At 40.6% G+C, this 15,589-nt stretch overlaps 1 protein-coding gene across 1 annotated transcript in view; it reads right to left on the bottom strand.

Moving 5' to 3' along the window:
• The window catches only part of LOC139752861 (ADP-ribosylhydrolase ARH3-like), a 112,870-nt gene extending 98,484 nt beyond the window's left edge, over positions 1-14,386 (bottom strand). Inside the window, exons 1-2 of the mRNA XM_071668858.1 lie at positions 14,157-14,386; positions 1,374-1,541 (exon numbers count right to left, since the gene is read on the bottom strand). Of these exons, the coding sequence (XP_071524959.1) occupies positions 1,374-1,541; positions 14,157-14,268 (280 nt within the window). The 5' untranslated portion in view covers positions 14,269-14,386. The remainder of the gene's footprint in view (positions 1-1,373; positions 1,542-14,156) is intronic.
• Positions 14,387-15,589: the final 1,203 nt, after the last annotated feature.

Below are 15,589 nucleotides of genomic sequence, written 5' to 3'. Positions count from 1 at the left end.
TGGCAACTATCACCAGTGATCTGAATGGGGACAAAAAAAATCACATGATAAATTAACTCTTCCTGCCTGTTTAAATACCCAGATGACTTGATCATTCCATTAGTAGCCTTCTGAGACTCTTCCACTGCCAAGCAGGCAAAGTAAAAAATCAGCTCTCCTTAGTACCTGTACATTCACCATTGCAGGCGTACAGCCATCAATCTGCAGGTTATGTATACACAGAAATCCAAAGGAAAATTTGGAGATTGTTGGATGATTAAGTGATGAGGAGGAAAGTTTATCACATGAAGCAGTTAGTGAGAAAAATGAAAAAAAATAACATATGTGAAGAAATACCACAATGGACTTAGAATGATTTTAGTGGGATGACATAAGGATCCCCCGTGGTGTAATGGTTAGCATTACTGACTGTCACACATGCAGAGGCTGCCAAAGATCAAACTCACACAGATTCGAATTCAGGTCACAGCAGCTGATCCACAGTCTGCAAAGCTGTTTATCTTCCCATAAGGGTTGGTCATAAAAATGGGTATCTGGTATAGTGTGTGTGTGTGTGTGTGTGTGTGTGTGTGTGTGTGTGTGTGAGGCTACCATGATCATTATGAAACTTGTCTCACATTCACACTTAACTCTATTAAGACAACATAAGTTGTATTGGTCATTTTGAAGTTCATCAGGCCCATCTGGGATGATACATTCTTTACAGAGCATACCTGTATAAGAAGTAAAATTATGGTAAAAGTAAAAGTTCAGGAGAAAGAAACAAAACTTCAAAAATCCTCACAATAAATGCCAGACACTATCCTTCCTCACCCTCATTTCTACTGCATGTAGTGTAGTAATTCCAATAAAGTGTCATCTACATCCCTTTCTGCCCAACACTCAGCACTGAAGAAGGTCAAAAGAAAGCTGTTTATAGTAGTTTTTGAGTGCTTTCTCTTATTTTTGCAAAAAAATCTATCATTCCAATGCAGGAATTTTCTCTTTCATATCCTTTCACTGCTCACAAAAAGATGGATACTTAAGCTAATCATGCAATGTTAGGGTTAAGAGTATCAGTGTCAAATGAATATAATGCAGATAGAATCAATATACCAAATTCAGTGGTAAGTCCATGTAATGGAGTCTTTGTCCATAAAGTAATACACTGCATCAGAAAAAGAGCCAAAAATAGTCCTTTTTAAATTTTACTCCACTCAAAATTTTCTGCTAATCAGAACCATCCTTTTCCCTTTATGGTTTGAAATAGTGAGGTTTTAGCATATCGTAAAAGCTTTACACTAAAAGTATTATACGGTACAGTACTCAGTAGTTATGAATAAACATGTCACTTAAGTGAGTTCCACTATCAGCATTACAATTACTTTACCAACCTTTAAGGTCTGGGGCAGCAAGTCTTTTAAAATATGAATTGAGCACAGAACGAGTACAACGTGGTTCTCCTTCAAATGGCGCCCCAAGACAATCTCCCATCAGTGATCCAACCAGGCATCCTCGAAACCTTCCTGCCATCACTTCAACTGCCTCAAGCATTGCCATGCCTTCGATATGGAAGAGAGAAATTACATGAATTAACCTATATTACTTTGTCACATTGTGATTCCCCAGTATGAACATATATTTCAACAAAATGTACAAGAAACTATGATTACTACAAGTGTAATGCTAAATGAAGCACATTAAGAACAAGCTTCTTATCATTTTTGCCATCTTGTTCCTTAAGGTATACTAATAATGAGTTATGTTAATTTCCTAAATACATGCTAATATCAATCTATTGAGAATATCCCTGAACATCCATAGCATCTAAATGACATATGACTCTCTCTGTCCTCACTCTATCCTCTGCTACATACCTGTTATTTCATCATAGAGACAAAAAGTCCACGAGAAAACAACAGCTATTACATACATCTAAATAGTGTAATTTACAATACAGTTAAATTCTTATGCCCTGCTTTTATTGAAAAAAACAGTAAGGTAATTACTTACTTTTCCTGATCAATCTCATCAACACTTAAAAAAATTACAGTGCAACTGCTTCTATACTAAAAACGGAATTTGTTGGAGGAGAATGACATCATAGATCAACAAGTGCAGTATTCCTCCCCCTAACATACATTTTCAAATGGACCCCACATAATGAGGAGGATTTGAAGGTAAACAAATATATGAAATTAAGAAAAACAAATTTTAAAAAATATGATAATCATGCCAAACTAAACAAAATCAAGTATTCAAAAATTTTGGAGGAAAAGAAAAACCTGTCTATTAAAATGAGCCAGGTCATAGTTATTGGGAAAGACATGAGAAGATAGAGAGTTCCAAAGCTTTGACGCATATGGAAAGAAGCAGCTATCAAAACAGCCCACCCTAAAGTTGCTGATGGCCACACAGTAATCATGCGATGCAGGAGCTTTACAAGTACTGTGTAGTCTACCTAGTGGTGGGAGCACACAAGCAGCTGGTTCTTGGAAGCAAAAGCCAAAGTAATAACTATAAGAGAGGGAAAGTGAACCAAAATTGCAGTGTAGGGAAAGAGGGTCAAGCTTGAAAGTTAACCTGGGACTAACATAGCTGTTCATTTTGTTTATGGATGGGGTGATGAGGAGAGTAAATGTATGAGTCTTGGAGAGAGGGCCAAGTATACAGTCTTTAGAGGATGATACGGCCTGGGAAGTGAATTAGTTATTGTTCACTAATTAGAGTGAATTGGAATGATGTGGTATACAGGGTTTGATGTGCTGTCAATAGACTGAACCAGGACATGTGAAGCATGCGGGGTAACTAATGCTGTTATTCCCACCTGTTACCTTCCCATGTTAAACTTCTGTACCCACTGTACAATCTGTATTAGCTCCAAAATCAAGCCATTTGCACTTTACCCAAGCTATCAATGAAATGCTTTGTCTGCACATTCTTTTCACACTTGATTTCCATTTCCCATGTTACCAAGGTAGTGCCATGAAACACAAAAAGAAAGGCACATCCTCTCACATTCACAGTTATATTGGATTATGCGTTATATGATATGCATGTAAAAGAGAGACTTTTGGATGTTAATGTGCTGAGAGGCATCTGGAGGGATGTCTGATCACTATCTTGTGGAGGCGAAGGTTAAGATTTGTAAAGGCTTTCAAAAAAGAAGAGAGAATTTTGGGGAGAATAGAGTGGTGTAAGTAAGCAAGCTTGGAAAGGACACTTGTGTGAGGAAGTACCAGGAGAGATTGAATGTTGAATAGCAAAAGTGAGAGCAAATGAAGTGAGGGGAGTGGGTGAGGAATGGGTTGTATTTAGGGAAGCAGTGATGGCATGGGCAAAAGAGGTGTGTGGCATGAGAAAGGTGGGAAGTGGGCAGATTAAAAAGGGTAGTTAGTGGTGGGATGAAGAACTGAAGTTGTTAGTGAAAGAGAAAAGAGAGGCATTTGGACAATATTTACAAAGAAGGAGTGCAAATGACTGGGAGTTGTATAAAAGAAACCAGCAGGAGGTCAAGAGGAAGGTGCAAGGGTTGAAAAAGGGGCAAATGAGAGCTGGGATGAGAGAGAGTATCACTAAACTTTAGGGAGAATAAAAAGATGTATTGGAAGGAGGTGAATAATGTTCATAAAACAAGAGAACAAATGGGAACATTGATGAAGGGGGAAAGGGGAGGAGTGATAACAGATAGTGATAAAGTGAGGAGATGAAGTACTTTGAAGGTTAGTTGAATGTGTTTGATGATAGAGTGGAAGATGTAGGGTGTTTTGGTTGGGCTGGTGTGTGAAGCGAGGGTCAGGGAGAATGGATTGGTTAAGAAAAAAAAGATAGTGAAAGCTTTGTAGAAGATGAAATCCAGCAAGGCAGCAGGTTTGGATTGTATTGCAGTAGAATTTATCAAGAAAGAGGGTGACTGTGTTGTTGAGTGGTTGACAAGGATATTCAATGTACGTATGGATTATGGAGAAATACCTGAGGATTGGCGGAATGCATGCATTGTGTCACTGTACAAAGGTAAAGGGGATAAAGGTGGGTGTTCAAACTAAAGAGGCATACATTTGTTGAGTACTCCTGGGAAATTATATGGGAGAATATTGATTGAGAGGGTGAAGGCATGTACAGAGCATCAAATTGAGAACAGTGTAGTTTGAGAAGTGGTAGAAAATGTGTGGATCAGGTGTTTGCATTGAAGAATGTGTCTAAAAAATACTTAGAAAAAGAGATAGATTTGTATGTAGCATTTATGGATCTGGAGAAGGCATATGACAGGGATGATAGAGACGCTTGGTGGAAGGTCTAAAGAGTGTATGGATTGTGGGAGGTAAGCTGCTAGAAGCAGTTAAAAGTTTTTACCAAGGATGTACGGCATGTGTACCAGTGGAAAGGAAGAAGTGATTAGTTCCAAGCGAAGGTTGGTCTGCGGCAGGGGTGTCTGATTTCCCCATGGTTGTTTAATTTGTTTATGGATGGGGTGATTAGGGAGGTAAATGCAAGTTTTGGAGAGAAGGGAAAGATGAGAGGGCCTGGGAAGTTAGTCAGTTGTTGTTCCCTAATAATACAGCTATGGTGGCTGCTTCGAGTGAGAAACTGCAGTGGTTAGTGACTGAGTTTGGAAGAGTATGAAAAGAGAAAGTTGAGAATAAATGTGAATAAGAGCAAGTATATTAGGTTCAGTAGGGTTGAGGGACAACTGAGATGTAAGTTTGAATGGAGAAAAATTGGAGGAAATGGAGTGTTTCAGATATCTGGGAGTGGGCTTAGCAGCACATGGAACCATGGAAGTGGAAGTGAGTCACCGGGTGGGGGTGGGAGCGAAGGTTTTGGGAGCAAAGAAGAATGTGTGGAAGGAAAGAACATTATCGCGGAGAGCTAAAATGGGTATGTCTGCAGGAATAGTTCCAACAATATCATATGGCTGTGAGGCATGGGCTTTAGACAGGGTTTTATGGAAGAGTTTGGATGGGATGGAAATGAGATGTTTGAGGACAATATGTGGTGTGAAGTGGTTTGATCGACTAAGTAATGAAAGGGTAAGAGAGATGTGTGGTAATAAAATGAGTGGTTGAGAAAGCAGAAGAGGATGTGTTGAAATGGTTTGTACATGTGGAGAGAAAGAGTAAGGAAAGGTTAACAAAGAGGCTATATGTGTCAGAGGTGGAGGGATCAAGAAGTGGGAGACCAAATTGAAGGTAGAAGGATGGAGTGAAAAAGATTTTGAGCGATTGGGTCTTGAACATACAGGAGGGTGAGAGGCATGCAAGGAATAGAGTGAATTGGAATGATGTGGTATACCAAGGTTGATATGCTGTCAATGGACTGAGCCAGGGCATTTGAAACATCTGGGGTATACCATGGAAAGGCATGTGGGGCCTGGATGTGGAGAGGAAGATTACACATGACAGCTTGAGACTGAGAGTGAACAAATGTGGCCTTTTTGTCTGTTTTCCTGTCACTACCTTGTTTCCTGAGGGGTGGAGTTGCGCCAGATATGGATGAAGGCAAGCAAGTATAAATATGTACATGTGTATATATGTATATGTCAATGTACGTGTATGTGTATATATAAAATTCTTCTTTTTATACTATTCGCCATTTCTCGCATTAGCAAGGTAACTTTAAGAACAGAGGACTGAGCTTTTGAGGGAAAATCCTCACTTGGCCCCTTCCTCTGTTCCTTCTTTTGGAAAACTAAAAACAAGAGGGGAGGATTTCCAACCACCCGCTCCCTTCCCTTTCAGTCACCTTCTGTGACATGCAGGGGATACGTGGGAAGTATTCTTTCTCCCCTATCCCAGGGATAAATATATATGTATATTTATTATTTACTCATTTTGCTTTGCCGCTGTCTCCCGTGTTAGCGAGGTAGCACAAGGAAACAGACGAAAGAATGGCCCAACCCACCCACATACACATGTATATACATACACATCCACACACACAAGTATACATACCTATACATCTCAATGTACACATATATATACACACAGACATATACATAGATACACATGTACATAATTCATACTGTCTGCCTTTATTTATTCCCATCGCCACCTCGCCACACATGGAATAACATCCCCCTCCCCCCTCATGTGTGCGAGGTAGCACTAGGAAAAGACAACAAAGGCCCCATTCATTCACACTCAGTCTCTAGCTGTCATGTAATAATGCACCGAAACCACAGCTCCCTTTCCACATCCAGGACCCACAGAACTTTCCATGGTTTACCCCAGACGCTTCACATGCCCTGGTTCAATCCATTGACAGCACGTCGACCCCAGTATACCACACTGTTCCAATTCACTCTATTCCTTGCACGCCTTTCACCCTCCTGCATGTTCAGGCCCTGATCACTCAAAATCTTTTTCACTCCATCTTTCCACCTCCAATTTGGTCTCCCACTTCTCCTCGTTCCCTCCACCTCCGACACATATATCCTCTTGGTCAATTTCAAAACACCCTCTTCTGCTCTCTCAACCACACTCTTTTTATTTCCACACATCTCTCTTACCCTTACATTACTTACTCGATCAACCACCTCACACCACATATTGTCCTCAAACATCTCATTTCCAGCACATCCACCCTCCTCTGCACAACTCTACCCATAGCCCACGCCTCGCAGCCATACAATATTGTTGGAACCACTATTCCTTCAAACATACCCATTTTTGCTTTCCGAGATAATGTTCTCGACTTCCAAAAATTCTTCAAGGCTCCCAGAATTTTCACCCCTACCCCCACCCTATGATTCACTTCCGCTTCCATGGTTCCATCCGCTGCCAGATCCACTCCCAGATACCTAAAACACTTCACTTCCTCCAGTTTTTCTCCATTCAAACTTACCTCCCAATTGACTTGACCCTCAACTCTACTGTACCTAATAACCTTGCTCTTATTCACATTTACTCTTAACTTTCTTCTTTCACACACTTTACCAAACTCAGTCACCAGCTTCTGCAGTTTCTCACATGAATCAGCCACCAGTGCTGTATCATCAGCGAACAACAACTGACTCACTTCCCAAACTCTCTCATCCCCAACAGACTTCATACTTGCCCCTCTTTCCAGGACTCTTGCATTCACCTCCCTAACAACCCCATCCATAAACAAATTAAACAACCATGGAGACATCACACACCCCTGCCGCAAACCTACATTCACTGAGAACCAATCACTTTCCTCTCTTCCTACACATACACATGCCTTACATCCTCGATAAAAACTTTTCACTGCTTCTAACAACTTGCCTCCCACACCATATATTCTTAATACCTTCCACAGAGCATCTCTAGCAACTCCATCATATGCCTTCTCCAGATCCATAAATGCTACATACAAATCCATTTGCTTTTCTAGGTATTTCTCACATACATTCTTAAAAGTAAACACCTGATCCACACATCCTCTACCACTTCTGAAACCACACTGCTCTTCCCCAATCTGATGCTCTGTACATGCCTTCACCCTCTCAATCAATACACTCCCATATAATTTACAAGGAATACTCAACAAACTTATACCTCTGTAATTTGAGCACTCACTCTTATCCCCTTTGCCTTTGTACAATGGCACTATGCAAGCATTCCGCCAATCCTCAGGCACCTCACTCTGAATCATACATACATTAAATAACCTTACCAACCAGTCAACAATACAGTCACTCCCTTTTCTAATAAATTCCACTGCAATACCATCCAAACCTGCTGCCTTGCCAGCTTTCATCTTCCGCAAAGCTTTTACCACCTCTTCTCTGTTTAGCAACTCATTTTCCCTAACCCTCTCACTTTGCACACCACCTCGACGAAAACACGCTATATCTGCCACTCTATCATCAAACACATTCAACAAACCTTCAAAATACTCACTCCATCTCCTTCTCACATCAACACTACCTGTTATCACTTCCCCATTAGCCCCCTCCACTGAAGTTCCCATTTGCTCCCTTGTCTTACGCACTTTATTTACCTCCTTCCTAAACATCTTTTTATTCTCCCTAAAATTTAATGATACTCTCTCACCCCAATTATCATTTGCCCTCTTTTTCACCTCTTGCACCTTTCTCTTGACCTCCTGCCTCTTTCTTTTATACATCTCCCACTCATTAGCATTTTTTCCCTGCAAAAATTGTCCAAATGCCTCTCTCTTCTCTTTCACTAATAATCTTACTTCTTCATCCCACCACTCACTACCCTTTCTAATCAACCCACCTCCCACGCTTTTCATGCCACAAGTATCTTTTGCACACGCCATCACTGCTTCCCTAAATACATCCGAATTCCTCCCCCACTCCCCTTACCTCCTTTGTTCTCACCTTTTTCCATTCTGTACTCAGTCTCTCCTGGTACTTCCTCACACAAGTCTCCTTCCCAAGCTCACTTACTCTCACCACTCTCTTCACCCCAACATTCTCTCTTCTTTTCTGAAAACCCCTACAAATCTTCACCTTTGCCACCACAAGATGATGATCAGACATCCCTCCAGTTGCCCCTCTCAGCACATTAACATCCAAGAGTCTCTCTTTCACATGCCAAACAATTAACACGTAATCCAATAATGCTCTCTGGCCATCTCTCCTACTTACATATGAATACTTATGTATTCATTATATTTATTTTATTTTGCTTTGTCGCTGTCTCCCGCGTTTGCGAGGTAGCGCAAGGAAACAGACGAAAGAAATGGCCCAACCCACCCCAATACACAATGTATACACACACGCAAATATACATACCAATACATCTCAATGTACACATATATATACATACACAGACACATACATATATACCCATGCACACAATTCACACTGTCTGCCCCAATTCAATCCCATCACCACCTCGCCACACATGGAATACCATCCCCCTCCCCCCTCATGTGTGCGAGGTAGCACTAGGAAAAGACAACAAAGGCCCCATTCGTTCACACTCAGTCTCTAGCTGCCACGCAATAATGCCCGAAACCACAGCTCCCTTTCCACATCCAGGCCCCACACAACTTTCCATGGTTCACCCCAGACGCTTCACATGCCCTGATTCAATCCACTGACAGCACGTCAACCCCGGTATACCACATCGATCCAATTCACTCTATTCCTTGCCTTCCTTTCACCCTCCCGCATGTTCAGGCTCTGATCACTCAAAATCTTTTTCACTCCATCTTTCCACCTCCAATTTGGTCTCCCACTTCTCGTTCCCTCCACCTCCGACACATATATCCTCTTGGTCAATTTTTCCTCACTCATTCTCTCCATGTGCCCAAATCATTTCAAAACACTCTCTTCTGCTCTCTCTCAACCACGCTCTTTTTATTTCCACACATCTCTCTTACCCTTACATTACTTACTCGATCAAACCACCTCACACCACACATTGTCCTCAAACATCTCATTTCCAGCACATCCACCCTCCTGCGCACAACTCTATCCATAGCCCACGCCTCGCAACCATACAACATTGTTGGAACCACTATTCATTCAAACATACCCATTTTTGCTTTCCGAGATAATGTTCTCGACTTCCACACATTCTTGAAGGCTTCCAGGATTTTCGCCCCCTCCCCCAACCTATGATTCACTTCCGCTTCTATGGTTCCATCCGCTGCCCGATCCACTCCCAGATATCTAAAACACTTTACTTCCTCCAGTTTTTCTCCATTCATTCTTACCTCCCAATTGACTTGACCCTCAACCCTACTGTACCTAATAACCTTGCTCTTATTCACATTTACTCTTAACTTTCTTCTTTCACACACTTTACCAAACTCAGTCACCAGCTTCTGCAGTTTCTCACATGAATCAGCCACCAGCGCTGTATCATCAGCGAACAACAACTGACTCACTTCCCAAGCTCTCTCATCCCTAACAGACTTCATACTTGCCCCTCTTTCCAAAACTCTTGCATTCACCTCCCTAAAAACCCCATCCATAAACAAATTAAACAACCATGGAGACGTCACACACCCCTGCCGCAAACCTACATTCACTTATGTATATACTTATGTATATCTCTCTTTTTAAACCAGGTATTCCCAATCACCAGTCCTTTTTCCAACACACATATCTACAAGCTCTTCACCATTTCCATTCACAACATTGAACACCCTATGTACATCGATTGTACCCTCAACTGCCACATGACTCACCTTTGCATTCAAATCACCCATCACCATAACCCAATCTCAGAAATTAAAGCTGTTAAAACACTCACTCAGCTGCTCCCAAAACATTTGCCTCTCAGGATCTTCCTTCTCATGACCAGGTGCATAGGCATCAATAACCACCCATCTCTCTCCATCCACTTTCAGTTTCACAAATAGCAATCAAGAGTTTACTTTCTTACACTGTATCACATACTCCCACCATTCCTATTTCAGGAGTAGTGCTACTCCTTCCTTTGCTGTTGTCCTCTTACTAACCCCTGACTTTACTAACAAGACATTCCCAAATCACTCTTCTCCTTTACCCTTGAGCTTCGTTTCATTTAGAGCCAAAACATTCAGGTTCCTTTCCTCAAACATACTGCCTATCTCTCCTTTCTTCTCATCTTGGTTACATCCACACACATTTAGACACTCCAATCTGAGCCTTTGAGGAGGATGAACACTCCCCACACAACTCCTTCTGTTTCCCCTTTTTGAAAATTAATATACAAGGAGGGGAGGGTTTCTAGCCCCCACTCCCGTCCCCTTTAGTCGCCTTTTACGACACAGGTGGAATGCATGGGAAGTATTCTTTCTCCCCTATCCCCAGAGATAGATATCCTTCAATTTTTCTCCATTCAAACTTTTATCCTATCTAACTTGTCCGTCAACCCTGCTTAACCGAAAAATCTTCCTTTTATTCATATTCATTCTCAATGATCTCCTTTCCCACAATCTTTCAAACTCAGTCACCAGCTTCTGCAGTTCCTCATGTGAATCAGCCACCAGCAAACAACAACTGATTCACTTCTCAGGCCCTCTCATCGCTAACAGACTGCATATTTGCCTCTCTCTCCAAGCCTCATGTAGTTACCTCCCTCACCACCCCATCCATAAACAAAATAAACAACCATGGTAACACCACACACCCATGCCACAGGCCAACTTACACTTGAAACCATTCAATCTCTCTTTCTTCCTACTCATACATAGACATTACAACCTTGATAAAACTTCTCACTGCTTCTAGCACCTTACCTGCCACTCCATATATTCTCAATACCTTCCATAAAGTATCTCTATCAACCCTATCATATGCCTTCTTCAGATCCATAAAACCTACATACATATCCATCTGTTTTCCTAAGCAATTCTCACACACGTTTTTTAAAGCAAACAACTGATCCACACATCCTCTGTCACTTCTGATACCAAAATGCTCTTCCCCAATCTGATGCTATGTACATGCCTTCATCCTCTCGATCAGTACCCTCCCATTCAACTTACCATGCATACTGAACAAACTTATATCTCTGTAGTTTGAACACTCACTACTATCCCTCTTGCCTTTACACAATGGCACTGTAAATGCATTCTGCCAATCCTTAGGCACCTCACTATGATCCATACATACACTGAATATCCTTACTAACCAGTCAGCAACACAGTCACCCCCTTTCTTCATAAATGCAACTACAATACATCCACTCCAGCTGCCTTGCCGCATTTCATCTTCCAAAAAACTTTCAACACCTCTCTTCACCAAATCGCTCTCCATGACTCTCTCACTTGGCATACCACCCCAACCAAAACACCTTACATCTGCCATTCTATCATCAAATGCATTTAACAATCCTTCAAAATAATCACTCCATCTCCTCACTTCATCAATACCTACTATCACTTCCACTTTTGCCCCCTTCACCAATATTCCCATTTGATCTCTTGTCATTCGCACATTATTTACCTAATTCCAATATATATTTTATTCTTCCTAAAGTTCAATTAAACAATCTCACATCAACTCTCATTTGCACTATTTTTCAACCACTTCACTTTCCTCTTGGCCTCCTACCATTTTCTCTTATACATCACCCAATTATTTGAACTCCTTCCCTGTAAGTACTGCCCAAATGCCTCTCTTTCCTCTTTCACTTACAACTTTATTTCATTCCCCACTCTCTACTTTTTCTAATCTGCCCACCTCCCACCTTTTGAATACCACATGCATCTCTTGCACTTGCCATCACTGCTTCCCTCAATACCTCCCATTTCTCACCCATTCCCCTCACTTCATTCACTCTCACCTTTGGCCATTCTGCACTCTATCTCTGCTGGTATTTCTTTACATAAAAATCCTTTCCAAGCTCACTTATTCTCACCACTCTCTTTTCCCTAACATTTTCCTCTTTTTCGAAAACTTCTACAAATCTTCATCCTCGCCTCCACAAGATAGTAATCAAACATCCCACCAGCTGCCCCTCTCAGCACATTTACATCCAAAAGTTTCTTTTACATGCCCATCAATTGATATGTAATCTGATAATGCCCGCTGACTATCTCTCCGACTAACATAATTATACTTACTTATATTCCTCTTTTTAAACCAGGCATTCTCAGTCACCAGTCTTTTTTTCAGCACAACTTCACTATTTACATTCATAAACCTGAATACCCAATATGACCCTATTATACACTCAACTGCCGCATTACTTCCCATTCAAATCACCCACACTAATACCCAGTTTCGTACATTAAAATTGCTGACACACTCACTCAGCTGCTCTCAAAACACTTACCTCTCATGATCCTTCTTCTCATAGCCGGGTGCATAAGCACCAATAATCACCCCTCTCTCACCATCCACATGAATCCAGAATTAGCTCTCTTACACTCTATCATACACTCCCACAACTCCTGCTTCAGGAGTAGTGCTACTCCTCATTAGATATTGTCCTCTCACCAACCCCAGACCTTACCCCAGGCACATTTCCAAACTAATATCCTCCTCAAGGCCAGAACATCCATGTTTCTTTCTTCAAATATACTACCTAATTCTCCTCTCTTCTCATCTTGGTTACATCAACACAATTCAGACACCCCAGTCTGAGCCTTCCGGGTAAATGAGCACTCCCTGCCAGGCTCCTTCTGTTTCCTCTTTTAGAAATTGAAATACAAGAAGGGGAGGCCTTCCAGCTTTGCGCTCCCGCCTCTTTGGCTGCCTTCTAACATACAGAGAGCAGGGAATATGGAGGTGTAGAATTCTTTCACCCTTACCTCAGGGATAGCTTTGTCCACATCTCAAACAATAAACATTTTCTTTATTAGAATTAATTTAACTTTACACTTTCCCTGATATCCAAAGCTCTCAACACTTTCACCTTACTTGACATTATACATTAAATATAGACATATAGAACAAGCTCCACAGTTATTTATCGGCTCCCTAAACCTTCCACTACAATTGCAAATCAGAATCACTCAATACTCAAAACTAACACCAATGCATAGCTAACGACGCAATGTCCCACATTATCAACAAGAAAGTGGCTCAAAACACGTAGTATGTCATGGACACAATTAATTTTGTCATTCCCAACATCTTTCGGATGTAATCCCTAAGTGTAGAGCAATTAGCTTCGGTTTTTACTCTAATAAAGAAAGAATCAAACTCTGCCATGCTCCACAAAGTTGAAACATCCACCCACTGGGATTAGGTCTGACCAACGTTGGGCTTACGTTTCAACATCTACATCAGATACTTGAAACACAGTTTCCTCATATAAACCTCATCATTAAAAGCTAGATACTTCGTATATGTCATATATCAAATATTGTAATATAACAGTACCTTGACACCAGTGAACGTCTCCAAATAATATTAGACAAGGATGACTTAGCACCAACGAGACGTGGGGGCCATTATCTAAGTTCCTGGGCTGGCTGGTCACAAAGGCCTATTATTATCATTATCATTATTTCATTACCATTCATTGCAAAAATAGCTACAGATAATTTCCTACTCTTGAAAAGTTAAGTAAATCAAATCTATATATTTCTGACGGCTTTGCTAATCAACAACTTCAATTTCTGCTTAAGTGATTGGGCACACACTAATTGGTATATGCAATATTTGCAACTAGTGAATAACATATGATACTATGATGAATTTCAAACAGGACTGCTGCCTGTGTTAGAGCTTTTATTCAGAGAATCTCGTAATCTCATGCATTTCTAGTCTTGACCTAAGGGAATATATTTTTTACCGAATATTACAAATTCAAGACCGGATTTCCTGTTACATCGGTCGACACGGTCTGGTAAATTGCAAATAAGTTGGCACATTTTCTTAAGCGAACGAGAACTTGTAGTTCTCATACATCTTGAATCTTCATGGATTGATAAGGGAAAATTTGCCCTCCAAACGTTTTATCAGCCTTTCCTTCAGGGGTTGTTCTTCAGGTGGGTGTCGATGATTCCGAGATAACACGAAATCCGATTCAAAATCCATCTGGGTTCCATGCCTTATTATTCATCAACTAAAAGATATATATAGTGCTACAGTCTTTGAAAAAATATCATCATTATGCAGTTCATCTATGGCCTGGCTACTGTGTTCTCAATTACTTTAAAAAGCAGAAGGAATCACCGGTATAAAGGCCAAAGTGTCCCTAGCGGCATGAGGAGCTACTGACGACTCACCTGAGATGTAAACAAACCCTCCGTTTCCGTTAGAAGTCTTGCCCTATTGTGCAATATCTTTTTTTTTTAAGTTGCCAAAATCATATTTGAATCATGGTTTTAATTAATGATATCATAAATTACGAATTATTACAATACAATATCAATATGGTATATCAATAGAGGAAATACAAACTTTTATCTACAAATTAAGTTTTCTCTCACGAGATCGAACATTAGCATCTCTATATATGTAGTTTCGGGAAATGATTTACTTGGAGCCATTCCATGTGTCCTGTATTCCATATACAAAGTGAGTGTGTACTATCCTGGAATTAGCTTTAACGCCAGAGGGTAGTACATTCCGCGTTTAATTGATTTTTACCAGAGGTTGTCGAGTTTAAATGCCGAAAACCCAAACAACCAGGTGTTAACAACCTGTGGGAGTTTATTTGCATTTGGAATTATCTTATCAGGCGAGGGTATTGGAGATCTCATGGTGAATGATATTTGAACTTTATACAGCAATTTTTTTTATAATAAAGGCGAGATGGCTTGTATCAATATTCCACGTATGCGAAAAATAAGTGAACGGTAATGTGAGAGGATCACCTGAGTGTGGCGATACTCTATATAACATTGATAACACGTAAATTCTAAGCTTGTAGGGTCAAAGTATGGGTTGGTGGACTTTCTGTTTATATAAGCACGCTGTCATTTTCCATTTGATTTCATAAAAAAAAATGCAGAATTATGGATTCATTCAAGAGCAGATATGACATCAAGGTAAATTGGCACAGTCAAAATCAGACTGAAAATCACTAGCGGAAATTTATTCTTTACTTTTATGCAAAGCACTTTGCTGTATAATAATTTAAGGAAAGCCCACAGAAATATGGAATTTTAAGTGTCCTTTACATGTGATACTTCTAATACAACGCTCCTAAATGGCTCGTGTCTGTGCTGACTTTGCACACATTATCATTTGCTTCTTGGCTGTGTGAGCTCGTTGGCTGCA

Source organism: Panulirus ornatus, chromosome 13 (genome assembly GCF_036320965.1).
Source record: "Panulirus ornatus isolate Po-2019 chromosome 13, ASM3632096v1, whole genome shotgun sequence".
NCBI lineage: Eukaryota > Metazoa > Arthropoda > Malacostraca > Decapoda > Palinuridae > Panulirus > Panulirus ornatus.
Note: the sequence above shows the minus strand (reverse complement) of the source record. Positions and strands in the feature narration are given on the sequence as shown.